The sequence below is a fragment of the Mesocricetus auratus genome, unplaced genomic scaffold (genome assembly GCF_017639785.1).
Source record: "Mesocricetus auratus isolate SY011 unplaced genomic scaffold, BCM_Maur_2.0 Super-Scaffold_100018, whole genome shotgun sequence".
Lineage (NCBI taxonomy): Eukaryota > Metazoa > Chordata > Mammalia > Rodentia > Cricetidae > Mesocricetus > Mesocricetus auratus.
Genome location: NW_024429199.1, coordinates 2,250,799 through 2,276,902, shown reverse-complemented (window position 1 = coordinate 2,276,902; position 26,104 = coordinate 2,250,799). Strand labels below are relative to the sequence as shown.

Genomic DNA, 26,104 nt, shown 5'->3' with positions numbered 1-26,104 from the left:
GGCAGTTTCTTACAAAGTGAAACATGGATTCATCATATAACCTAACAACTGCACTCTTGAGGAATTATCCTAGAAAACAAAAAATGATGTCCACACACACACAATCAACACATGCACACCATAGCTTTACTTATGATAGCTGAAAAGCAGCAACAACCCAAATGTCCTTACACAGAGACTGATTGAACTGTAGTAGACCCTAACATGGACTAGCGTAAAAGAAAAAGTGAACATATAACAACTCAGATTGGACTCCAGGGAAAAATGCAACCCCAAAGGTTCAAACTGTAGAACTCTATTTGACCATTGTTCTCGTTAGGATACAACGTCACTGTGTAGTGCAGGCAGGTCTCAAATCAGGGCAATCCCACTTAGAACTTAGATTGTAGACACAGTGCCTGACTATACAAGATTCTTCAGGAAAACTACAGAGAAGGCAAACAGCACCACTTGCTTGGGTTGGGGGAGGGACGTGGCTAAGAAGGAACTATGTGGAGGAGCCCTAGAGTGATGAGCAGTTCTGTATCTTGATTATTGTGATGGCTACATGAATCTACACATGTAATAAATCCATGAAACTTTCTCATGCCTCTCAGTTGCCATTAGAATTATACCTCTGTCTCTACTGTTCCTAAAGTCTTCGATGGGTACCAACTATTTACAGTGAAAGTTCAAATTCAACACCACAGCCCATTTTTAGACAGGAGTCTCACTGTTTGCCAGGCTAACCAAGGACCTACTATGTACTTCAGGTTGATCTTAAACACAGGGCCTTCCCATCCTAGCCTTCTGAGGATAGGAATTATAAATGAACATCACTGCACCCGACCGGCTTTAAACGTTAGTTTTTTTTCCCTTTTGAGACAGTGTCTTGTTAGCCCAGGATGGCCTTGAGATTACAGCTGTGCACCTCTGTCGGCAGCTGGGATTATAGCCTAGCACATTTCCCCTCTCCGCAGGTGTCCTTCTTTAAGACGCCCAGGCTGACTGCAGTGGTGGCTCTGCATTACTCTCCGTGTGGTCTTCTGTCTACATTGTGGCATAAGACTTACCACACCCCTGCTCGTCCTTGAACTCCCAGGCTTCCCGCCCCAGCCCAGGGGGGCTCTAAGCATGTGTCAGCATGCCCGGTTCATCTGTCTCTGTCTCTAGAGACACTGGTCTAAGTACAACAAAATATAAGAGCCGAATATTCAGCTGGGGATATGGAGACACTGTGTAAATATAGAGAGGAGGGAACTCCTGAACTCTGACCCCCATCTCCAGTGATGTCAGAGCTCCTTTTATCTTTAAAGGGAAACATGGGTATTTTCACACACTATGATCTTGGCAGTGGAATTACTAAGTGATTTTGCTGTTAGTTATCCTCTTCTCTTTCAGAAGTTATATTTTCTTTCTTATGTTCCTTTATCATCTACCAGGTGTGGTAGCACATGGTTATAATCCAAGCTACTCAGGAGGCTCAGGCATGAGGACGGAAGTCAAGGTGAGCTCAGGCTACATGGAAAGTGAAGCCAACTTGGGCCACTAGAGCGTAACCCTGTCTCAAATATTAACTGATAGAATTTAAAATCTTTGTTTTTACTGCATATATATTTATATAAAGCTGCATTAAGGGTGTTTGTTTGTTTGTTTTTGTTTTGACACAATGCCTCACTATGTAGCTCTGGCTGACCTGGATCTCTCTATCTGGATCAAGCTAGCTTTCACAGAGTCCTGCTTGTCTGTGCCTCTCCAGCTGGAATTAAAGGTGTGTACCACTCAGTATCCTTCTAAACACTGTCTCAATACTTTGTGTTAGGAGCTCTGTAGGAGCAGACTGCTTGCTGGCACAGCACAGGCTCTCCTCTGACTGTCAGGCAAACTGAGAGTTAACTTGAAAGAAGTAGAAATGATTAAGGGCGAATGAATGTACATCATAAAGTTAGGAAGTGGTATCTGGGGATGCTGTATATGCGTACCTTTAGTGGTTTCTTCTTTTCTTTACAGAGCTTTGAATGTGAAACTGTAGACATTAAAATTCTGCTGATTTCCAGTCCAGTTTGAAGCTATAAAAGTAAAGAAATAATTCGCAAGACTGATCTGTAACAAGCTTCTTTATATATAATGAAAGTTGAGACCTCAGCTTTTGAGTATAAATATTTTCTGAAGCCAGAATTGTTTAGTCGCAGTTACTTGGATGGGGCTGAAGCAGGGCTGCAGGAGCCTAGGGGTTCAGAGCTAGCCCAGGAGGCACAGGGAGACTCCATGTTAAAAAATGAAACCCAAAAATCTTTTGATGAAGAATACCCTAATGATACATTGGTTTGGTAATTATGATTATTTCCTGTTTATAATAGAATAAATTAGAATATTTATGTGTATGTAGGTATGTGTACATGTGCCAACGTGTGTATCTCAAGTTAAAACTATTATATGTTAGGAGCCAGTTATCTGAACTGAGAATATATGTGTGTGCAATGTATCTGAGGATACGGATGTACTGACTAAGCTAGAATTTTGTTACCACAGCAAAACAGGCAGTAGTAACAATCTGGAGCACCCACACCAGTGTAGACTAGGGTTTAGATCATGACAATCACTTATGCAAAGACATAGTCTCCGTGACAGACTAAAGATTGCTATTGACCTCACACGCTTTGTCTTGAAACAGCTTGCGCTGATGCTCCTCTTCCTTCAGCTTTTCCTCTAGATATTTTATCTTATCCTGCAAGAGAACGAACGTGTATGAAAACCAGAGCCAAATGTCCTTTCCAAGACAGTCCTAGGGGGTCTGGACTTTTAAAGAGCTAGCAAGTTAGAGTAGAAAGTAAGAAAAGGAATGGCAAAAGATGCCAAGATTTCTCTTGGTGCTCTCCCTATGCTCCCTTCCTTGCTATGATACACGAGACAAAGTGACGGCCTGGACACATCAAAGATCCCAGTGCTCTGCTCGCTTCGGCTAGCTTTAGTTTAAGCTAAACAAACGTTAGCTCCACAGCACACTGCATCATTTTCTCCTGTTTTCTAATCTGTCCACAGTGCGACAGCACAGGGATGGCCTTAATCACCCTCCGTGTGTTTTTATTCTTGTCTGGTGTTGTTGCTGTTTTCTCCTCTCAGCGTGGCTGAGAATTCAAGCACTAGTCCGCACTTTAGAGACTATCTTGTGATCACCACCAGATCTACAGACAATAAACACACAAGCTTTATTCCCAGATACCACCAGAACCATGATGAAGCTTCTGAGAATGTTACTGCTCTTAAGGCTATATGGTCTTGGGTCCAAATGTCCACTCAGAAACAAACAATAGTAATGTTGGCCAGTACATGTGATGGGGGACAATGCTGGTCACATGTGAAGACACCTGAGAGATGTAAGGCTTGGCCCTGGTTACTTGCTCCATCAAACAAGGATTATAATAAGCACAAGGGCTAGCAAGATAGTCCAGCAGGTAAAGTGCCTGTCATCAAAGTCTGATCACTTGAGTTTGAACCCTGGAACCATGTAGAAGTGGAAGGAGAGAACCAATTCCACACAGCTGTCCTGGGTGACCCACACACGTGCCATGGCATACATGCATCCCACGCCCATTATTCACACACACAATAATAAACTTAGAATACATTGAAAGAGCAACACACATGAAATGGTAAAATGGCAAAGCAATGAGAACAACTTAAAAAGACCCATCATATACTCCGTACACATACACACACATATTACACCTTCTATGTTTGTGTGGGTCAGAACAGGAACCATGACAGGAGTGTCACAGGGAGAGATGTCTGAGCACTTACAAGGGGCTACAAAGAGGACAAGAGGCTCTAGAGAGTTCTGTGAAACGGGATGGACTTGGGGGATATGCAGTAAAGACCACCTAATACTCTTTAGGTCAGACACCTGACGAACGGGAATGTTCTGCCATCTGACAGCTCCTACTCCGGTGTCTGCAGGCAAGCTCTCTCACGCCATGACAGAACACACTTTCTCCACGGGCAGGGATTACCTGGATCACAGAGTGCACATGAAGTGCTCTAAAGCTCCGCTTACTCATTCCCATACAGTGCCAGCTTTACTTTGCTCCTGGCGCCATCACCTCAGAGACAAGCGGAGCTTACCTCAGCAGTCTGCTGAGTTGTTGTCAATCTAAAACATTCTTTTTCTAAGACATCGAGCTTTTCCAGTTTAGCGTGCAGTTTCATCTGATCTTGTTCTTTTTCCCTTTGAAGCTGGGCCTAGAAAAGATTAAAAAAAAATCTAAATTTGGCAAGTAAAGCCAATGGATCAAGAGTAACATGATTTCTGAGAAATCAAAGTATAACATAATCAGCTGCTAGAAACATGCATATACATGTCTATACATTAGGCACTTATGAGCAGAAAACAAGAACATCAAATCCTTTAAAGGAGCAAATGTAGTATGTGACAAACATGTTGTTGAATTAGCACTAATAGAATAAACCCCTTTGTATCCTTATACACCAGTGGCACGAGGGAGAGTATCACACAAAGCTTACACCAAAGCTATGAGGTGTAACTCACAGGAGACCAAGCCTACTCACAGCCCCAGCCTTCCTGACTCTAACACAGAAGAGCAGTTGGGGATAAAACACAATAGGAAGTTACCACAACCACGCACAGAAAATTACCCACACACATGTACAGGAAGTTACCCACACACATGCACAGGAAGTTACCACACATACATGCACAGGAAGTTACCACACGCACACACACACACACACACACACACACACACACACACAAACTTACCATACACACATGCAGGCTGTTTTGCAGGACTGTTTATTAGTAATAAGAGCCAACTGTTTAAGGGAAAAGAAGAACCTTACTTGGTTTTCTGTGAACATAAAAATGGTTCTAAAAGGAAAGCCTACTAACTAGGACAAAATGAAAAACAACCACTAAAAGCCGTCTTGGAGACCCGTGGCCCGATACCACTGTCTCAGAGAAGAGAGGAGTAAGACAAATGCCCACTGAAGAACAAAGGCTAAAAATATTCCAAACATAATCTAAAATACTGACAGATTAAAAAATAAAAACCACGAATAAGAAAGTAGAATCAACACGTAGGACACTAGACACAGGGGCACTGTCAGAACACAGTCCAGTAATGGAGTCGTGTGTGAGATTTCTGAGTGCTAAGAAAACAGGACAAGAGCCTTGGAACCTCAGTGTCTTCATGCTCCTCCAGGTGTAGTGGATAGGAGTGAGTTTACTTCAGATTACTCAGTTATCCTTTATATGTCTCTGTGGAAAACATAGTTTTGCCACATACAGCTTGTCCTTGTGACTATATACAGCTTGTCCTTGTGACTATATACAGCTTGTCCTTGTGACTATATACAGCTTGAACTCATGAGACCTTTACTCAGGTGACCTATCTAAACCTCTGAGTATAAACTGTCTGATGCTCTGAATAGAGTTGGCTATTGTATGAGACTTTAGTCTGCTTTATCTGTTGGCTCCATTCCCTCAGGTCTCACTGCCTCTAGAGTGGTAATTATCAAATTGCTAAAGATTAATAATAAAGAGAAAATCTTACCAGTATCCTGAGAAGCAGAAACATACCACACACAAAGAGAAGATAAGAACGGCCATTAGATACCTTGAGAGCTGAAGACAACTGAGCAAAATCTTTAATGTGCTGAAAATCTAAAGCTGGGACTTGCGGTTCCCTTCTGTACTCACAGCACTCAAGAGGTTGAGGGAGGAGCAGCATCATGAACCAGAAGCCAACCTAGGCAATATAGCAAGGTCAGGGCCAGTCTGCACTGGAAACAAGGAACAACCACAGGCTGGTAGCAGCCTGGGGCTCTGTGCTACAGCCCCTGGGAGGAGGCGGTGGTGGTGTGGAGGGATTGGACTGGATGTCAAGCGACCCAGGCTGCAGAAAGCTGGGCTCTGGCAGTGAAGGTATGGTGGGTGGAGCTCCACTTCCCTCTGAGGATGGGAGCAGACTTTATTACCTGAAGATAACTGTGGGTAACTGTGAGCCCAATGCCACTGGGTTCCAGAACTCTGGAGCCACCTATGTGCCTTGTAGTTCTGGGCCAGCAAGAGTGAGCTCGGTACATGGCAGGTACATGATCCGCTGTGTGTCTCCCAAAGGGCAGACATGTGGAGCAGAGTTAGAACGCACGGAGCCTGGACACCCAAAGATTTCAGTGCTCTGCTTGCTTCCCCTGCTCATGGGCTAGCTTTATTTTTTTCCTATTTTCTAATCCGTCACTAGTGACACAGGAGATGGCCTTAATCAGTCTTTGCTGTGTTTTTATTTCTTGTTTGCCTGGTGTTGATGTTGTCTTCTCCTCCCAGTGTGACTGAAAATTAAATTTGTAAGAAAAGGTTGCTCATGAAGATCCCAGATAAAAGCAGCAGAGCCCACACCAACAGAAAGGTAAATCCTGAGAAGTGCAAAAGGGGGAGTACAACACCCCCAAAGATCAGGCCCCCTCAATTAACAAACAAGTCTAAATAAATGCAGGCTTAACAGAGGATTTGAAGTCCACTTGCTAACAAGAGAAAACACACAGGGACTTAAAAGAACATAGACACAAGCAGACAGGCAAAGAAATCAATTTGGGATGTGGGAGATAAAATAGAAACATGAGAAACTCAGGAAAGAAACCAAGATGAAACGTTAGAAATGAAAACCCAGTTTGCCAAAGGAAACCACAGCAGAGAGCATCACAGATAAAGCACAGAACCAACAGACCAAGCAGAACAAAGACTAACAGGAGTGAAGAAAAGGCAGAGGGAATATCACACCCAGGCTTCAAGAAACAAAGTAAGCAAGCACGGTCACTCCATTAAGAACTCTGGGGCAGGGGCCTACACCAAATCTAAGACTCCCTCAGGCAGAGGAGCTGAGACAAAAGCTAATAGTTAATCTGCCTGGATTCGGGTCCTGCCAGGAACAGGCCTTTGGGTGTGCCTGTGTGGGTGTTTACAGAAAGGCTTAGGGAGGAGAGAAGGCCCAGTCTGAATGTCAGGGGCACCAACTACTCCATGGGCTGGGATCCCAAACTGAATAGCTTCCCGACTGTGGATGCCATGTGACCAGCAGTCTCCCGTTCCTGCCACTGTTAGGAATATGTTTGGGGTCGAAAGGAAAAAGACCCATACCGGAACTGAAGTGTCTGGTCTAGGCAAAGCTTCTTGAAAAGAGGTGTGCTGCTCCCCAGAGCCGCACAAGCACAGGAACACACAGCACACATAACTTCTATCCTAATTCAGGAGGTGACCATGGCTTTTCCCCATTGGCTGGGTCTAATCTCATGGCCTTCTGCAATTGGCTAGTTTGGAAAGACTTGGTGCACGGGAAATGAAGGGGGAAGGGATTAGCGACTTAAATCCTAGCATATAGCAGGGCCTTTCGTAAACAGAGATTCTAGTGTGTGTGTGTGTGCGCGTGCGCGCGTGTGCGTGTGCGCGTGTGCGTGTGTGTGTGTTAAAGTTTTACAAGGTGGAAAAGATAATATTTGACTCTTCAATACAAGAGTGTCAACGTTGATGGAGTTTGATGGGAGGACTCATATAAAATGTTCCTTATCTCACCATAATGGTCTGCACTCAAGCTGCAAGTCAAAGTTGCTTTTGTCACGTGTTGTCACAACGGGAAACTGGTACTGAGGTGTGGGGCTCTGGGAGTTACGAACCTGACTACTACCTGGGTTCTCGGGTGCTTGGAACTAGTTTATGGGAAGAATGTGAAAGAGCTCAGAGCTGTGAGTTACAGAAGTCCTAGAATCCTAAGACCATTCTGGGGAGGTTAGACGAGAAAACTGATAAATACACAGGGGTGTATTCCAAAGAGGAACAGGACTTGATAATAGTCACTGAGATAGAGGACATTCACACTATAGTCTGGTGACAAAACTGGACTCATTCTGCCCATGTCCTGAGAATTCGAGTGAGGCCGACTTCAGAAGTAAAGGACAGGGGTTTGACAACACTTGCTATTTTTGCACAGGACTTGGGTTTGATTCCCAGTACCCACATCTGGTGGCTCACTACTCTCTGTAACTCCAGTTCCAGAAGATCCAAGGCACTCTCCTGGCCTAGCTGGGCACTACACACACAGACACACAGATACAAAGACACACAGACACAGACACACAGACACACACACACACACACACACACAAACACACACACGCAAAATCTTTGAAAAAGTAATGTATTTGGTAGAGGAAATTTCAAGGGAAATTCCCCCCACCCCCTCCCTGGTTTTTGAGATAGGGTTTTTCTGTTTAGCCTTGTCTATCCTGGAACTAGTTCTGTATCCCAGGCTGACCTCAAACTCACAGAGATCCCATTGCGTCTGTCTCCCAAGTGCTGGGATTAAGCATGTGCTACCGCTGCCTGGCCTCAAGGGAAGATTGTTTTCAGACTGTGGCATGCTTATTGTCCATTACATTGAAAGGGAGAAAAAAGTGGACCAGAAAAATATGAAAATGTGAAGTGTAGTCAAGAAGAGAACATCCAGCAAATTCAACACTGCAGCCAAGCTAGGATGGACAGCAATCTTAAGTGTTAAAGATAATAGCTCCACTAAAGAGACACCTGGTTCTTGTCCTTGGAACAATAGGAAAGGTGTTATGAGGGTAAGACCTGAGCCATGGAGGTTCCAGCATGTGAAAATGCAAATTCAGTTGAAAGCAGAGTCTGAACTGGGAATGCCATTAGAGGGAACATTGCTTGAAAACAACTGTGTAGGCACACCAGCCACTGCAACTGTGGCCCAAGAGGTCAGAGCACATTTTGGACTATCAGAAGAACTTGGCAGTGTCATCCACATAGTCTTGGTTTTGCATAAATGAAAGAAGCGTTAGAGGCCATCAAGGTTTGCACCAAGGTCTTAAAGGTCGCTGACACTAAGCAATGTGTCACAGGTTCCAAGTTCCTGTAAAGAGACCCTGAGAGGCTATGAAGCAGTCAAGGTGAAGCTTAAACTGCAGTGAGATCCCAGGATATTGGAGATGTCAACATCATGGGACATCTCAGGAAAGTTACAAGCATATAGTAGACGTGGCCCAAGGGAGAGACTCTGTGTGCTATAGGCAGGAGAGTTGGAGGGGTATGACTCCCTAACAGACAGGACATGTGTTCTACAAATAGGAGAGCCAAAGGGGCATGACTCCTCAAGGGAGAGGACACGTGTGTCACAGGCAGGAGAGCCGGAGGGGCTGTTGGGTGCTCTGAAGGCTCCATCACAATCCCAGTCACCGCCACACTGCAGCACAAGGTTGATGCTGGCTCTCTGACTTCCAGTTTTGTTCTGTTTGCTCTTTGTATGGCCACACCCCTCCTTTATAATGGAAATATCTACTCTGTATCACTATATGCTGGAATTCTTTGTGATTTTATGGGAACTTAAAGTGAAGAGTTTATCTTGCATCTCAGAAGGGATTTTGGACTTTGAAACCATGTTTGACTGTTAAAAGGAAGGTTTAGAGATGTTGCATGGTGGAACGCTGTGATCTAAAGTACATCTCCTTGGGTATCAAGCTGATAAGGTGGGGATGGTGATGGTCAATCATCACTGTCAACTTTGCACCATGGAAACACACTGACAGGTATGTCTTTGAGAGTGTTTCCTGAAAGGGTTAAATCAGGAGGAAAGACCTAACCTGAAAATAGGTGGCATCATCCCATTGGCTGGGGTCCTGAAGTTACTAAAAAGGAAAGAGAAGCAGGAGAATGCTAGCACCTGTCTCTCTGCTTCCCTTCTGAAGAAGATACAATGTAACTGCTAGTATTCAGGCATCTGTATTGGACTGCCCTTGGGGTTTTGGCAGGATATGCCCTCAGCTGCAGCCACTAAGAGCACCACCCATGCATATTCACTATGCTTCCTTTTAAAATGGCCCTGCCCACCTTCCATGTCTGTTTTTCTTTCTCTCTACTCCTCTGCCTGTCTCTCTGCCCGCCCCCTCCCCCACTGTTGCTCCTGTTTCGAGAGGCTGGTGAGGTCTGTCACATGACACTTTTCCCCTGGCACCTCTCTTTTTATGAATTAAACAGGAACCAGCTGCCTCATACTCGTGCTGCTACGCCTTCCCTATCACAGAAGACTACTGTACTGTAAAACTATGAGTCCAAAAAAGCTCCTCCTCCTCTTTAGTTGCTTTGGTCAGGTATCCTATCAATCAATGAGTTATGGCAAAACTTTCTCCAACTTGGGGAAAGAAATGGGCATCCAAGGTGAGAAACATTTCCCCCTACTACAAAGGCATTTAGCTCAACCGGGACCTGTATTTCCTGAAACTTTACCTTCTTCTTTTTGTCAATTAACCAATCACTTCAGATTGTGAAATCAAGCTCCCACCACTGGGAAGAGATGTGCCACCACCTCCGCCAAGGGTAAAAGGAAGGATTGCTGGCCAAGTGCCAGTTCTAGCTCAGCTTGGGCTCTAGAACACTTTCTCCAGAAACAAATCATCTTGTCCTATCACTTTCATGATCATATGTTCATGTGTTTGTTCCTTTTTGCAGCACTGAGATTTTCCTCCCAACTTCCAAATACAAGGGTACTTAGACTCCAAACTGGCATGGCCTAAGAAGAAGAACAACAAAGACCAACCCATCAGAATGATACGAAACCTCTCAGCCAGGAGAAGCCTAAAGTCGGGAAATGGGGAATGATGCATTTCAAGCCCTGACAGCAAATAATTGCCTACCAAGATGATACAGCCAGAAAAGCTATCTTTTAAAAGTGACGAAGAAATATATTTGACAAGTGCAAACTCAAGTCACTTATGACCACTAAGCCAGTCCCTGCTATGATGCCACAGGTCCAAAGCAACCATGGATGGAAACGTCTAAACTGAAATAGACATGGAACACTTTATTTACTTATCTCTTTTATCTATGTTTGTTTGTTATTTATTTATTTTGAGATAGGGTCTCTGTGTAGTTCTGGAGATCAGGCTAGCCTTGAACTCTGAAACATCCACCTGGATTTGCCTTCATTGTGCCCGGTTTAAAGGCATGAGCCACCACACCTGGCAACCTTTCCACTTTATGAGGTAGTTACCTTAGGCGCCTCTTGACTGAATGGTACAATTTTAATTTTAATCCATTTTGGAAAGTGGTCAGCTACCATATTTTCAAGTATTACTTCTACATCATTTTTTCTCTTCATCTTAAAACCTCCAGTTACATATTCAGTCAGATCTTTCTTGCTCTGACATGTCACCTTTTCTTATTTCTTGAATTTACTAGAATGTCGTCCCTTTGTTGGTCTGAGTGGCATGTGTCCATTTCTTGAATTCTGTCTGGTAATCATCTGGTAGATCTACTAGTTCTAAATTTCATTTTTAGTATTTAATTAGCTCTCAAATCTACTTTCTCCACCGCTTTTTCTTTTGGAGAGACAGTTGTACCCCCACCCCGTCCCGACTAGTGCAAGTACAGTGATCTTCGGGGCTTTCTGCTCTATGTGGGCCTTAAACTGATTTCCTGAGCCAGAAGGTCAGCTGTCAGAGGTACTGTCTCAACTGCTCCTCTGAAGTCACAAACACTTTCAAAAGGAACGACCAAACATCAGGGTGAACTGTGGGGATTTAAATCTGTACACAACCCGAATGGGTGATTACATGCAGCCTCCTTAGGGCCTAGTCGTCTTCTTTCTCCCTTCCACCTCCCTCTCCTTTCTTGTGCAGCTTCTTCAGATTATCTGTTAACTTTTTCTTGTTTTCGTTGCAAAGATGTGGGCCTAAATGGCACAGTCTACCATCACTTTATGTGAAAATCTCAACACGTAGCCTTATATCTTACTATGGTTATAATATGAAAAAATTCCCATATTATAGCCTTCAAAACACCATATTAAATTACCATTCCTCAAAGGAGAGCATGCTTACCTGTTGTTCTAGGATCATCGCCTTTTCTCGTTCTACATTGAGAACCATTCTCTTTGTATATTCAAGTTGCTTCTCTAGAAGAGTACAACGGGACTGGGCTGAGCTTAACTGGATGCTTATATCTATGTGAGACAAAATAGGGAGTTAATCAGCTGATTGTTACATAGGTCAGGGACTGAGTGACTCTGTGTGTATGTGGTGTGCATTGTGCACACACAAGCCAGAGGAGGAGGGTGTCAACTGTCTTCCTCTACTCCCTCTGCCTTATTCCCAGTCAGGCCTCTCACATGACTGGAAGCCATTGGTTCAGCTTGCCTGGCTGGCCAGCAACTAAGCTCTTCCCCCTTTTCCCCGCCTACCCCAAAGCTGGAGCTCGAGGTCCTCACAGTCATGGTCTCTAATTCTGACCTCATTCTTATACAGCCAGCACTCGCTCTCGTCACTGACTTTAAACAGACTTTTGGTGACTAACTCATTGATGGCGTCTGAGAGCAACCTGTGTGTTTCAGTTTTCACTCTGCCAGTTAGCCCTGGGAATCAAACTGAGGTCATCAAGTTTGGCAGCAAGCAGCAGTCACACTGGCTCTCTTCTCTCCTCTCCTCCTCTTTTTCTTTTTATCAGAAAATAAATGTGTGTCTGCAAAACAGTCTCTCACTGTGTAACTTGCTATGAACACACAGAGATCAGCCTCTGTCTCCCAAGTACTGAGACTAAAGGTGTGCACCCCCATTCCCGGCTGTCTGCTCTGCACTGAACTACTGACCACTCAGTTAATTCTAAAGGGGAGTAACCAGAGTTTAACCCTTTCACTTTCATCAGTTTAAACTTGCCCAGTCTCGCTTTCTCTTCTCATCCTTCACTCTGTTTGCAAGGTGAAACAAGAAGAGGGGCTTTATGAATGCGGGTGAATGTTTTAGAAGGAAAGCAAAAAGTTTTGAAGAAAAAAATAGACAAAGAACTCACACTCTAAATTTCTTAAGATTCTTATTTAATGCCCCTTTCCTAATTTCCACAGAAGCCTCTATCTCCTCTAATTAATCCTATATTCCTCAAGTTGAATAAAATTATTTTCCGTTCATTTTTATTATTTTTATGTTGTTTAATTACTACCATTGCTTTATATTTCAAAAATTTTAGATTAATGCTAACCAAACATATTAAGTATTATTATGGGCTCAGCTGGGCTTTATTATTTATTCTAAAAAACATTCTAATTTCTAAACACAACTTACCTAAGCTTTTTCTTTTAACTCAAATACTGATGAACTGGGGGCTCGGGCTGCAGCTGAGCCGCAGAACACTTCAGTCCCCTGCACTGCACAGAGCAGGCTTGGTGGTGCACACCCACAATCTGGCCCTTGGGGTGGAATCAGGAGCATCAGACTTGCAAGGCTACCGCAAGTTCAAGACCAGCTTGGGGGATGTGTGAGACTCTCATCCCAAAAATACATTTGTGAGCTGGGGTAATAGACACAATGCAGGCAAGTTCAAAGTTACATTAGTTTCCCACAAATATCAAAAACGTCTAAGACCATGGCCTCAGGCATTCTATGACGGTAGGAGCAGGAGTGTTGTAAGATAGCTTCCCCTGGGCTTATTGCTGTCAAACTAAGCTCTGGCCAACCCGAAGGCCAAGAACCATGGTCCTTTACCTTTTTTCTGCTTAATCAGTTCCTGGTGGGCCAGGTTCCGCTCATTTGTCTCATTCTCCAAGGCCTTTTTATACTGCGCTGCCTCTCTGCACAGAGAGTTCAAGTTGTCTTCAGCCTGAGTCCGCTCCAGCTCCAGGCGATGGATCTTTTCCTGAAGAGTTTTTAATGCTGAAACAAGTGCTATTGAAAAGAAATTTGCTTGATGTTTTAAGCGAACGTTTTTGAAAACTTAATAATCACAGTTACTTGGGTAACAACAAAAAATAAACAGTGTGTTTTTGCTAGTAGCCAGAAAATATACACAAGTTGATGTATAATACCCATGAAATTAAAATAATTCTACAAAGGGACACATTTCCTATGGTGTATCTTGTAAAACCAATAATCTACTAGATTAAATGATTTATAGGACAGAACTGCGAATAATTTATTATTCCAAATGAGAGAACTTCTACTAATTAATATGATAATTGAGGCTTAAAGATGCACTCAGTTCTTGATGTAGGCAGTTTCAGTGAAACCACAGCCATTATTTTGTCCTTTGTCCTAGAAGCAATACTAGAAATCAGGACAGGTGAGGTGGGACAGTTTTTCCATGAAACAAACAAACAAGTGATCTGGGCTAAAAGACACAAGGAGCCCATGTTTGTTATTGTGATCTTTACTTAGCTACACTGGTGTCTTCATGATGCAGAAAAAGCTAAGAGCTAAGCGTTTTTCAAACGTTATTTTACATTTTCTATTCCTTTGTGGTTTCAAATGATAAAACTAGATCTGAGTAGAATGTAAATAAGTGAATGGTGAGTGTTAATAGCATATATCCAGCTAGTAAAATGTTTGCTGGAGACTTTTGTTTTCTCTCTATTTGGCACCAGCAGCTGGCTCACTGATTTGGATGTCAACTTCATCATCTGGGAAGAGGAACCTCAGCTGAGAAGATGCCTCCTGACACTGGCCTGTGGTGCATGGGAGGAAAAGCCTGCGGTGCGCCGTCTGGATTAACTATGCTGGGGGAGCGCTCAGCTCACCGTAGGCAGTGCCATCCGCGAGCTGCTCATATGGAATCAGCTGAGCAGGCATGAGGAACAGGCAAGTAAGCAGCATGCCTCCAGGGTCCTGCCTCGACTTCCCTCAGGGATGGATGGAGTACTACCTGAGAAATAGACCCTTCCCTCCCCAGGCTCTACCCAAAACAGCAACTATGATTACAGACTTTTTGGAAAGGTAATAGTCAGATTATAAAGTAATTCGTAAAGCATTAAATACTTCTGGAGTCATAAACATTTTCTAGTTCAATTTTCTTTTTGCTTCTAAAATTCTGTTTATTTAGCATATGTACACATAAAAGAGAAATCACCCTCAGATCCCACCCAGCAGAAAACATGCACACATCCAAGGTATATGTGGAAGGGAGGGGCCCCAGCCCCAAGGCAGCAGTTGGGATGGTGCAATCCTGTGAGTCACAAGCCCATCACCAGCGCGCTGGACTGAAGTGTCAAACAGGCAGGAGCCTCTGCTGCTGGCCCTAAAGCAAGCGAGTGCCATAGCTAGAGGTCTGTTTGATGCCCTCAAAGTAGTACCGCTGCCAGCCTTGCGGCGTCCGCTCTTCCTCAGGGGCAGGGATGCCGCAGCCTTCCATGCACACCCCGGTCTCCCCATTCTGTCAATGAAGGTCAAGGTGATGGTAGCAAAGTGGCCCTCTGGCCACGACGTAAACCTCCACTTCATAGCAATGTGCTTCTCAGGGAGCAGATCAGCAGACTCTCCAGTGACGCTGCCATGGACCATGTGAAACTTCCCACCTTTGTCTGCTTCCAAGGCCACAGGAGCACGGGTAAAGGCCTGAACCAGATCCTGGTGGTAAGCACTCTACAGAGCTCCTCTGAGGATTTTGACACCAACAGGTTTGCCTGGCTCCTTTTGAAGGCGCAGACTTCGCCTTGCACACCTCAGTTTTTAGTGCTGGCTGACACACTGGGTCTACCGACTCTCCACTCACTGTGGGCAAGATGATGCCCTGAGTGAACTCTGTCTGAGGGTGCTGATGGAAAGCCCCACCCCTTCTTCCTTCATTAAGGCCACGAGATTTCTATCGGGCTCATCTTTGGCAGGGCTCACACTAATCTCCTCTTCATGCACAGTTTTCATCAGACAAACTGGGGATTCCCACACATCCTTTGTATTGCACTCCTGACTTCCGGTGCCTGTCCAGTTTAGTCTGATGCCCACTCATAAGAGAAGATCAGTCTGCCTTCCCGGCTATCAGTGGTCGCCTCTCTCTCCATCAAGCTTGCTCACTGGTCACCTCACACTTGCCCTCCTCATTTTCTCCTCGAACTAGCTGCCAGGAACAGAGTTTTCAGCTTTTCTGTGGACCAATTTGAGTCATCTCTCTGTCCCGTGCCAGCTGATGACGCTGGTGGTGTTCGCCCGCTCTTCCACAATCCAGCGCGGGTCTCCCTCACCGCACTTCGGTAGCTCACTTACCGCACGGCTACCAGCTCCCAAGCAGCCGCAGCCAAACCTCAGGACCACGCTGTCTCAAGCTGCCCGGCAGCACCTGGAAACTACTGGAAGCGGCAGCAGCACCTCCTGGTTTGCTTTTCCCTCCACCCCCACCCCCTCTCTAATTCAATTTTAAGGTTCTCTTAAGTTGATGTTGAAAAAGTGCTAATAGCCATTATTCTATAGTTACTTGACTATAATGACTTCCAAAGGGACTCACAAGGATAATTTTGGATATGTGAATTCTGACTGATATTTGAATATGATACAACTCTATATCACTCACTAGTATTCGGATTATCAGGTTAGAAGGATTCCAAATCTGGATTTTTATTCTATCCTTTATAATTTATTTATTTACCTTTTTCTGTGTAGCCCTGGCTGTCCTGGAACTTACTGTAGATAGACCAGGCTGGTCTCGAACACTGAGATCCACCTGCTTCTGCATTCAGACTGCTGGGATTAAAGGCGTGCACCACTACCGCTCCCTTTTTTATTTGTATATATGCATAAATGTGCATGGGTACACATGTGCCATGGAACACACGTACACACACATGCGGGCACACACACACGGGCACACACACATGCACAGACATACACATGTACACACACATGTACATGTACACACACATACACATACACACACACACACACACACACACACACACACACACACACACATGCGAGCGAGCACATACACAGTCAGTCCTGTCTCCTGCTGCACGGTTGCTGAGAAAGCATTTTTAACCACTGAGTGGCTCTCGATTGCTAGCCCCTTGGATGTTCATTTTACTTAAAAATTGACAAGAAATTTAATAAAAAAGAATTAATTTATAAATAAAGAGATACTTTGGGAGGTAAGAAGAAATATGCATATCATGCTCTTAAGTGAAAACTTCATTGTTCTAAAACTATGAAGACTAACATCAAAATCAGGTGGCCAAGATAAAAAATTGAAAATGATTTCAAGTCTGCCTTCCTAGAAAACTTCAGTCAGGTGGTGGTGATGTATACCTTTAATCAGGAGGCAGAGGCAGGAGGATCTCAGAGTTCAAGGACAGCCTGGTCTACAAAGTGAGCTCCAGGACAGCCAGGGATACACAGAGAAATCCTGTCTCAAAAAAAAAAAAAACAATAACAAAAACAAAAACAAAAACAACCCAAACAAACTAGGAAAAAAAACAACAACTCCACAGTTTGTCTAGATCCAAAGAGTGTTACATCACAGGACACAGTGGTGACACAGGACTGTGAAATGCATGCAAAACCTGAAGTACAGGAGCCCACAGGGCAGTTTCTTTCATGCCACATGAAAGTGACTGCGCCTGTGAGGTGGCACATGCTTCTAAGGCCAGCACTCCCAAGGCTGGGGCAGGGAGGAAGTACTGTATCTGAGGCCATACAGTGTGAGACCATGAAGAAAACCAAAGGAACCACCTAAATAAGATTTTTTCTTTATCACTCTACCTGCAACAGCTAATAAATGTTTATTCTTTTTTGTTTGTTTGAGGCAGAATTTCTCTCTTTAGCTCTGGCTGGCATCAAACTTGCTATGAAGGCCAGGCTGGCCTCTCCATCTCGAGTGCTGAGATTAAAGATGTGTGCCACCACCCCAGCTCAGACTTTTTATTGCTAAGAATAGTTCACTGTGTTCTATGATATTTTTATGATAAATGTGTCATGTTTATTAGCTTGTTATTCTTTAGCTTATAGCTGAAGAAGCCCATAGCTTAAGAAATGGTAAGTGACCTGTGTAAGCTCACAGAACACCAGCGGACTCCTAGTTACCAGGTCTGTGAATATTCAATACATAAGCACACTGTTTTCTACATAACAACAGTAAGCTCTGTCCCATGCTGTGTCCTGCTCTGAATTTTCTGTAAAGTTTCATATTAATATTACCTCGGTTGTTTGGACTATTAAACATTTTAGGAGGGGTGACTTCTGAATTCACAGGATGGCCATTCTGAGATGCTTCATTCTGAATGAACGATGGAAGATACTTTCTTTCTGGAGGGTTAAGATAGCTTCCAATTACACTATGTGATAATTCAGGATCCATTGTCTGTGGGAAATGAAAGAGACAGTATAGTATCACTATTCCATCTGAAAGACAGATTCATTACATAAAAATGATGCAACACAGTTATATGCTACATGATTTTATCTTTACAAACTTATAACTTCAACTAGATTAAACTCAGCAGCAACAGAATGAAAAATGGCTATTGTGATAGTTTGAATGTAACTGGCTCCCATAAGCTTATAGGCAGTGGCACTATTAGGAGGTGTGGCCTTGTTGGAGGAAGTGTGTCACTGTGGGGGTGGGCTTTGATGTCTCCTATGCTCAAGCTATACCTAGTTCAGTTCACTTCCTGCTGCCTAAATTTGCATATGAAAATGTAAGACTCTCAGCTCCTTCTCCAGCACCATGTCTGCCTGTACACTGCTATGTCCTGTAGGGACTGAACCTCTAAACTGTAAGCCACCCCAATTAAATGTTTTCCTTTATAAGAGTTTCTGTCATCACAGTGTCTCTTCACAGCCACTGAAACCCTAAGGCAGTCTTGTTCATAGACCACACTGGTCATGAACTTATGAGCCTCCCTCCTTGGCTCCAGAGAGCAGGGACTGCAGGTATGCATCATAACACGTCTTGAAATTCCCATCTTATGTTTTCATTTTTTGCATTAGAGCCAGGGCCTTGTGCATGCCTGACAAGTACTCTACCAGTGAGTTATACTGTAGCAATTCCTGGTTTTAAATTCACATTTCATAGAAATGAGACATTCTTCTAGGTTGATTTTTAATCACTGTTTTCTGGGAATGTGACTCAATGGTGGAGTGCTTATGCAGCATGTGAAAGCCCTTGTTCCAACCTCCTGCATCACAAACACCCACACCCTTTTGCTAAGATGATTCTGCTCAGGCTTCTGCAGTGCCTGAACCCCATTTAACCAAACTCTTAGAGACTTGTTTTTGTATGTTTGTTTGTTTTTTGATGAGCTACAAATTCAAACTTGAAATTCACACAAGCAAGGACTATGATGAAGAGTTCTGTCTCAGGACAGAAGGGCTGGTACTCCAGTCAAAGTCAAGGTTGAGAATGGGCGTGAGGGTCTGGAGTTGGTTTGAAGAGCTGGTTATTCTTAAACCATCCATACCAAGTTTGACCGTTTGGGTGTCTCTACTGTACTGCCTGAACTTCTCACTAATAACACCAGGCAACTTCTTCTTCTCCTGAAAGCCCAGGTTCTGAGGCAAGGAAACTCAGAATCAGAAGGCAGCAGCAGCAGCAAACGGGCTCACCTACCCCTACGCAAATGGGCTGCCTCCCTAAGCAGGGCCACATTGTTTTCTTTCTTTGGTGCCAATTCAGTCAATATCTTAAATGCTTTTTACATATTTTTTCACATATCTTTACAAGAGAAGTGTCTATCTAATCTGTGAGTTGCCTGAGAAAAGACAATATAATTACTTTAGAAATTCTTTAGAGATAGAATACACACACAAATAAAAGCTTCTCTATCTGCCATTCCAGTTCCAAATTTATTACATATTATAAAATGTGTTCTCCATTGATCTCAATGAAGTAAATGATAAGATTGATCATTCATTAAACAGCCAGTTCAAAGGAAAACAGATTATACTGTAAACACCTATAGACTGAGTAAGAAGTATCAACATAATTATAAACATAACTATATTTGTAATACTATATATTATAACTTCAAGCTTAAAAAATAGCAGTGACTTCATAGAACCATTCATAATGCCCATTAAATTTCAGAAACTCAGAATAAAATAAAATGTGTTAATAGGATCACTTATATTTAATATACTGATCTTTAGACATTGAAAATGATCTATTGAGCCGGGCAGTGGTGGCGCACACCTTTAATCCCAGCACTCGGGAGGCAGAGGCAGGCGGATCTCTGTGAGTTCGAGGCCAGCCTGGTCTACAAGAGCTAGTTCCAGGACAGCCTCCAAAGTTACAGAGAAACCCTGTCTTAAAAAAAAAAAAAGAAAATGATCTACTGAATATAATTTGTAATTGACTTTAAAATGAGCTTTTGTGCATTTGAAAGAGAAAAAGTCCCCATTTTGTACCATCACAGTAAGATGAGTCCTGGTAAGAAACACCAGTGGATGAAAAATCCAGGGCAAACTTTTGATAAGTGGGATATTTTGCATAATCTTATAGTAAAGCTGCATTGGTTGCTCATAATATGCAGAAAAAAAGTTATATAGAAAAATATCAGTGGCCAGGTGTTGGTGGCACACACCTTTAATCCCAACACTCGGGAGGCAGAGGCAGGTGGATCTCTGTGAGTTTGAGGCTAGCCTGGTCTACAGAGCGAGTTTCAGGACAGCCTCCAAAACAATAGAGAGAAACCCTGTCTCGAAAAACCAAAATAACAAACAAAAAACAAAAAACAACAAAAACAGTGATCCGTTGATTAAAACGAGCATTGCCTGTGAGGAGCAGTGGTCACCACATGCCTTTTGATAGGAAGTCCTAAGGAGCACACAGCAGCACCCAAGCTGGCCAGAGGGCATCTGAATGGCAAATGGGAAACCCTACAAAAACCCCAAATGGTAATCATCCAGTTTTCAAAAGGGAGGAGGTGGGCAGTAATTACATTCTTCAAACGGGTCAATTTCATAAACACAATCGTGTGTCCAGAAATAAATCCCAAAGAGCTGAAAGCGGACTCTCAAGATGCCGAGGCCAGTGTACACTTATCACCCTATCCCAGCCAGAGCATGGAGAGTATGAGTTTGATGCTATCCTGGGCCACAGAGGAATGTCTAGTCTAAAACAAGCAAACAGAAAGGAAGAAGAGATAGCTAGCAATATTTACCAGCCTACAAATCTCCATTGGCAGGTGAACAAAACAGAGCATTATAATGTACACACAAAATAGAATGCTAACCTTGAAAAGAGGCAAATTCTGACATGCACTGTACCAGTGGCCTCAAGGACATTACGTTAAATGAAACAAGCCCAACACAAGCGACAACACCGTATCATTGCATTTACATGGGGGCATCTACCGTAGTCCAGCTGAGAAGTAAAAAGCAGAAGGGTGGCCCCAGAAAGGAGTGAGTGAGCTCTAGTTTCAGTTTTTCCAGAGTACATTCTGGGGACTGGATGCACGGCAATGTGTGCTGCGGTGAGAAACGCATCTATGGGTTCCAGAAGAAAAGCAGACCACAGAGTGCCATGATGGGAGTGCAGAAGGAAAACTGCTTAGCTTTCAGCGACTGACAGGGCTGTTTAGATAAACACAGTGGACTCAACACAGTCACCGACTTTTGCTCTCTCTCGTAGCCCACTAAAACAAGATTAAAACGATTTTCAAAGAGAAATAAAAACATGCAAAGATATCAGAAGAGTAACAACCACACTCTGGAAAGAGCAAGCATGATGGGGGAAGTCCTTCTGTATATACGTTTGTTTGATTGGTTGATAAAAAAAGAATTGTTGGCCAATAGGGACGCAAGATAGGCGGGACTAGGAGTTGAGGAGGATTCTGGGAAATGTAGTCAAGAGGAGAGAGTCGCCATGTGACCCTGGGAGGAGAGGACGCAACTCTGGCATTCTCAGGAAGCTAAGAACTTATAAAATATATATATATATATTAGTAATTATGGGTTAATAATTAAGTCGGAACTAGCCATTAAGAAACCATAGCAAATGGCCAACAGCTTTATAACTAGTACAGTGTCCTGAGTGTTCATTCGGGATGGATGCGGCTCAGGGAACAGGCTGGCGGGAAGAATACACACTACCAAGCAGACCAATAAACAGCAATGAAGAAGCAGACCCAGCCCAAACAAGCAGGGTGACGTAACTTCAGCTCTCAGAATCCACACCTCTTCAGGTGGCAGTCAAGACTGGAGACTGGAGAGGTGGGTGGAACTGAAAAGGAATTCCAGTTCCATGCCCCGCCCGCCCTCCACTCACTCCGCTGTCCCATCTCTTCCAGCACCTTCACCTGGGTGCCATATCCTCAACTGGGAAGATAGCAATTTTTGATTCTTTCTTGCTTTTTTTCCTCTTCCACCTCTTTTCTTTTAAAAAGGAAATCAGAGTATCTTTAAATGGGGAGGCACAAGGGTATCAGGCTGAAGCAGCTGTATAGTTAACCGGGCAGCAGAGGCTGCATCTGAAGATTTTGGTTTGGTGAGCAATTAGGCCCCCAAGGAGAGGGTAAAGAACAAATTTTCAGGATCTTACAGGAATCCACACCAGGTGGGTAACTGAGGTTCCCCACTGTCTACTGAAGAACTCAGTCATTAAGGCAAACTTTTTAAGTTAAGAGTCAGAGATTCTGGAGGCAACAAGGACTACACTCAGAACACTAAATACAAAGAAACAAATGAAGGAAGAAAACCATTTGAGGAAGATCATTCATCAAATATGGGTGTGGGGGCAGGGAAAATGGAACAAACAGATTCAAACAGAGAACAAGCAATAATTTAGTATCTGTGTACAATACTCTCTGTTCACATGGCATGAGGGCTTCTAGTATCACTGATGAATTACACTACCAGTCAAAATAAAAGAGTGGGAGTGCCGGGCGCTGGTGGCGCACACCTTTAATCCCAGCACTCGGGAGGCAGAGGCAGGAGGATCTATGTGAGTTCAAGACCAGCCTGGTGTACAAGAGCTAGTTCAAAGACAGCATCCAAACCCGAAGAGAAACCCTGTCTCGAACTCTTTCCCCCAAAAAGTGGGAGCATACAAGTGAGTCAACAGCAAACTCAGTCAAATTGGTTTGCTTATGTCATAACTAGGACTAGACATAAAAATCTGCCTGCCCCTGCCTCCTGAGTGCTAGGATTAAAGGCACGTGCCACAACAGCCTGCCTAAATCTATAAAATCAATAGAAGAAAAAAAATGATAAAGAACATCAAAAATAAAAATTAGTAAAATAAATAAGCAATATCAAATAAATATGACTTTTCTATCACATACTATAAAACTTGCATCTAAGACAAGGAATAAAACTTTTCTCTCTCCTTCTCTAATACCCACCCTGCATGCATTGCTCCATTCTAGGAATTTGATGGCCTGGAACAGTGACCCCTTTCTCCTTGGGGCAGGGACCCTTTTCCCTTCCTTCACTCTCTGTGCTCCAGTTCTTTCCAGACTAGCCCGCTGAGTAAGACTGTGAGGCTGGGGAAGCACATCCCCCACCTCACTAAACCAAAAGCACTTACTTCCTGCCTCAGCGAGCCGGCTCTTCCATCCTGCCCTACACTTCCGCGGGAATGGTGGTCACTTTCTCTGTGACCTGAACTTACTTCTGACAAGCATACAGCAACCGAGAGCAGGACAGGACTGTGACTGTGGGCAGCCCAGATCTGAGGAGAGATGGATGCCTCAGGGGTTAAGAGTGCTTGCTGCTCTTGCAGAGGATCCAGGTTCAGTTCCAGCACCCAACTGACTGGGCTGATAACCACCCACAGCTCTAGTTCCTGAGGGGCTGACCCCCTCTTCTGACCTCCAAGGGCACCAGGCACACACATGGCACACTGACACACACGCTGGCAGAATACCTACACACACACAATAAAAATAAAGAAACCTAAAAAAAAAGTGTCCGTCTTTAGCAGATCTATGTCAGCTTGAGCGGTTCAGCACTCGAGAATGGTTTGAAGTAAAATGAGCATTTGAAAGTCATTGATGTATAAATGAGTGTTCACTTAAGAGACCATACATGTGACCCATCTAAGTGTGCCCATCAGTTACATGGTAAAGAATGCCTCCTAGGTCTCACCCCGTTCCATATGTACCTTTAACTAACTCCTCACATGAGTCTTATGCAAATTAAAGTTGAAGATCACCAAAGAGGAATCAACAAAGAAATACCTCCCACCATCTGGGCTTTATTAGACGTGTCTGCACTGAGTATGAACAATTTCTGAAAGAGATGGTAAGGGTGGGAGCAAATGTCTGATGGCCAAAATAAAGCCTCTATTCTATAAATAGTGCACTATAAAATGTACCATTCTTTTGTGTACCACAAGAAACAAATACTCCAAGCATAAAAAAGGTGGATGAGCATAAAGACTAAACATGCAAGAACAAATGAAAATGAAATGTACCCCTCAGAAGCTGACACAGGGTGGGTGAGATGGCTCACTGGGTAAAGCTCCCGCCAAAGGACCTGAGGTCTCCCCAGCATCTGCACAAAGATGAAGGGAGGGAGCCTATGCGACCCTCTGACCTCCACATTCATGCTGTGGCGTAAGCAACCCTATCCATCACACACACAACAGCAATAAATAAACACTTTTCTCAAAATAAAAAACAAATAATACAAAGGAAGCTTGAAAATACCTAGCAAGCCACCAGATGATAGATTTTTGTATAAAACAGGTGCTCTGGGACTGGGGACATGGCTCAGGGGATCAACTGCTTGACATGCAAGCACGAGGACCTGGGTTTGAGGAGGCAGAACCCACAAAAGGCTGGGTGTTTAGCATCTGTAATCCCAGTGCTCCTCCAGCAGGACAGGAGGTGGAGGCAGGAGAGTCCCTGCAAGTGGCAGGCCAGCTAGTCTGGTGTATGTAGCCCACAAAGAGGCCTGGTCTCAAGGTAAAAGTCAAGGTCCCACAGCCAGTGGTCCTCTGACCTCTACAAACAAGCCATGGCATGTGCCCACACTCACACATAAACACATGTGTATATGAGTGCACATACACATGCACACATAAACACACAAAGAAAGATTAAGAGGGAAAGAGTTAATATTCTAACACAGCTCCGCAACCTGAGTTCATACTGTCAGCAAGGCCAAAAACAAAACCACAGAATGAATTGAAAAACCTTTCAGACAGGAATTTAATTTAAAACAGTTCCAAAGGGTAAGGGTGTAGCTCAGTTGAGGAGTACATTCTTGCATGTGGGGGGTCCTTGGTTTGACCTCTAGTCTCTCCTAGCCCCAAAGAAGGTATCAAGTTGGTGACACAAGTAACCAGAAGAGTCAACCACAGGCCCTTTCTGAAGTGATTTGTCTTTAATCTGTGCCAATTATAAACTGTCTCTCCACTTCAGAAATCTTTAGAACAACCAAACACCAAAGTGCAAGATAGTTTGAATGCTCACAACTGTTTCTCAAGAGTGGGACATAGTTTAGGGTTCTTATTTTTACAAAGATTTTGATGTATTTTTAAATTACAAAACAGGCTAATAAAAAGCACAAAAAATTTCCCTTCTCATCACATTTAGCCAATTTAAAAACATATTTTATAGTATGTGTGTGTGTCTGTGTGTGTGTGTGTGTGTGTGTGTGTGTGTGTGTGTGTAGGTGCTGAAGAGGTCACAGGAGGTATCTGGATCCCTTAGAGCTGGAGTTACAGGAGCTGAAGGAGTCTGTAAGCAGCTGGTACTGAGAACTGAATCCAGAGCCCTGGAAGAGCATCGAGTGCTCCTGGCTGCTGAGCCATCACTCCAGTCCCACATTAGTCATTGTTACAAGAGCCCCTTCTATTAAAAACAACAAACAGACAACAACAAAACCAGAGCAAGATTAAGGGGCTCACACTAGCACTCTCTGGGACTACCGGACAGATACAGGCCCTGGTAATGACCCAGACACAACAGATGAAGAGTCAGCTTTGTTCTTGCCAAGGATCATGATTTACAGTCCCAGTGTGACAAACTGTATTCTTCCTTGAATGCAGCAAAGTCACTAACATAATAGTCCCATTATATTCAGAGTATCCTGGCTCTTATACAAAACAACGACAACAATAACAAAACCCAAAAAATAACCCTTTCTTCTCAATGACACTTTTTTAAAGTGCAGTTCTCGTTCAAACAAATTTGCCATTTTTTCCAAAGAGTGTAGAAACACTGGACAAATTACATACCACATTTGTTCTGGAAGCTTGTAAAACCACAAATTCCACTGTATAACAAGCATGTCACCCGACAGTTACTACTAGAGGACTAAACGTTCGTCAGTGAAAATAAGCACAGTTGTGAACTGATGGTTGTAGGGAGCGTGTGAGGTCAGATGTGTGCCCTTCCAACACACAATCAGGCTCTTC

General features: G+C 43.6%; 1 protein-coding gene, 1 long non-coding RNA gene and 1 pseudogene across 3 annotated transcripts in view; 1 reads left to right on the top strand and 2 right to left on the bottom strand.

Moving 5' to 3' along the window:
• Cep57l1 (centrosomal protein 57 like 1) overlaps positions 1-26,104 on the bottom strand; it is a 53,631-nt gene that overhangs the window by 5,399 nt on the left and 22,128 nt on the right. Inside the window, exons 2-8 of one of the 2 annotated variants that reach the window (XM_040728395.1) lie at positions 17,938-18,100; positions 13,528-13,707; positions 11,875-11,996; positions 5,613-5,744; positions 4,102-4,218; positions 2,630-2,707; positions 1,962-2,048 (exon numbers count right to left, since the gene is read on the bottom strand). In XM_040728395.1, coding sequence (XP_040584329.1) covers positions 1,962-2,048; positions 2,630-2,707; positions 4,102-4,218; positions 5,613-5,744; positions 11,875-11,996; positions 13,528-13,707; positions 17,938-18,100 — 879 coding nt within the window. The remainder of the gene's footprint in view (positions 1-1,961; positions 2,049-2,629; positions 2,708-4,101; positions 4,219-5,612; positions 5,745-11,874; positions 11,997-13,527; positions 13,708-17,937; positions 18,101-26,104) is intronic. The other variant, XM_005073228.4, reaches the window with a different exon arrangement.
• Positions 839-12,951, top strand: LOC121132906. The gene is made up of 3 exons (XR_005869610.1): positions 839-1,486; positions 1,665-1,750; positions 10,505-12,951. It is a non-coding gene; the product is annotated as an uncharacterized LOC121132906 (long non-coding RNA).
• Positions 14,824-17,890, bottom strand: LOC106021395 (annotated as a pseudogene).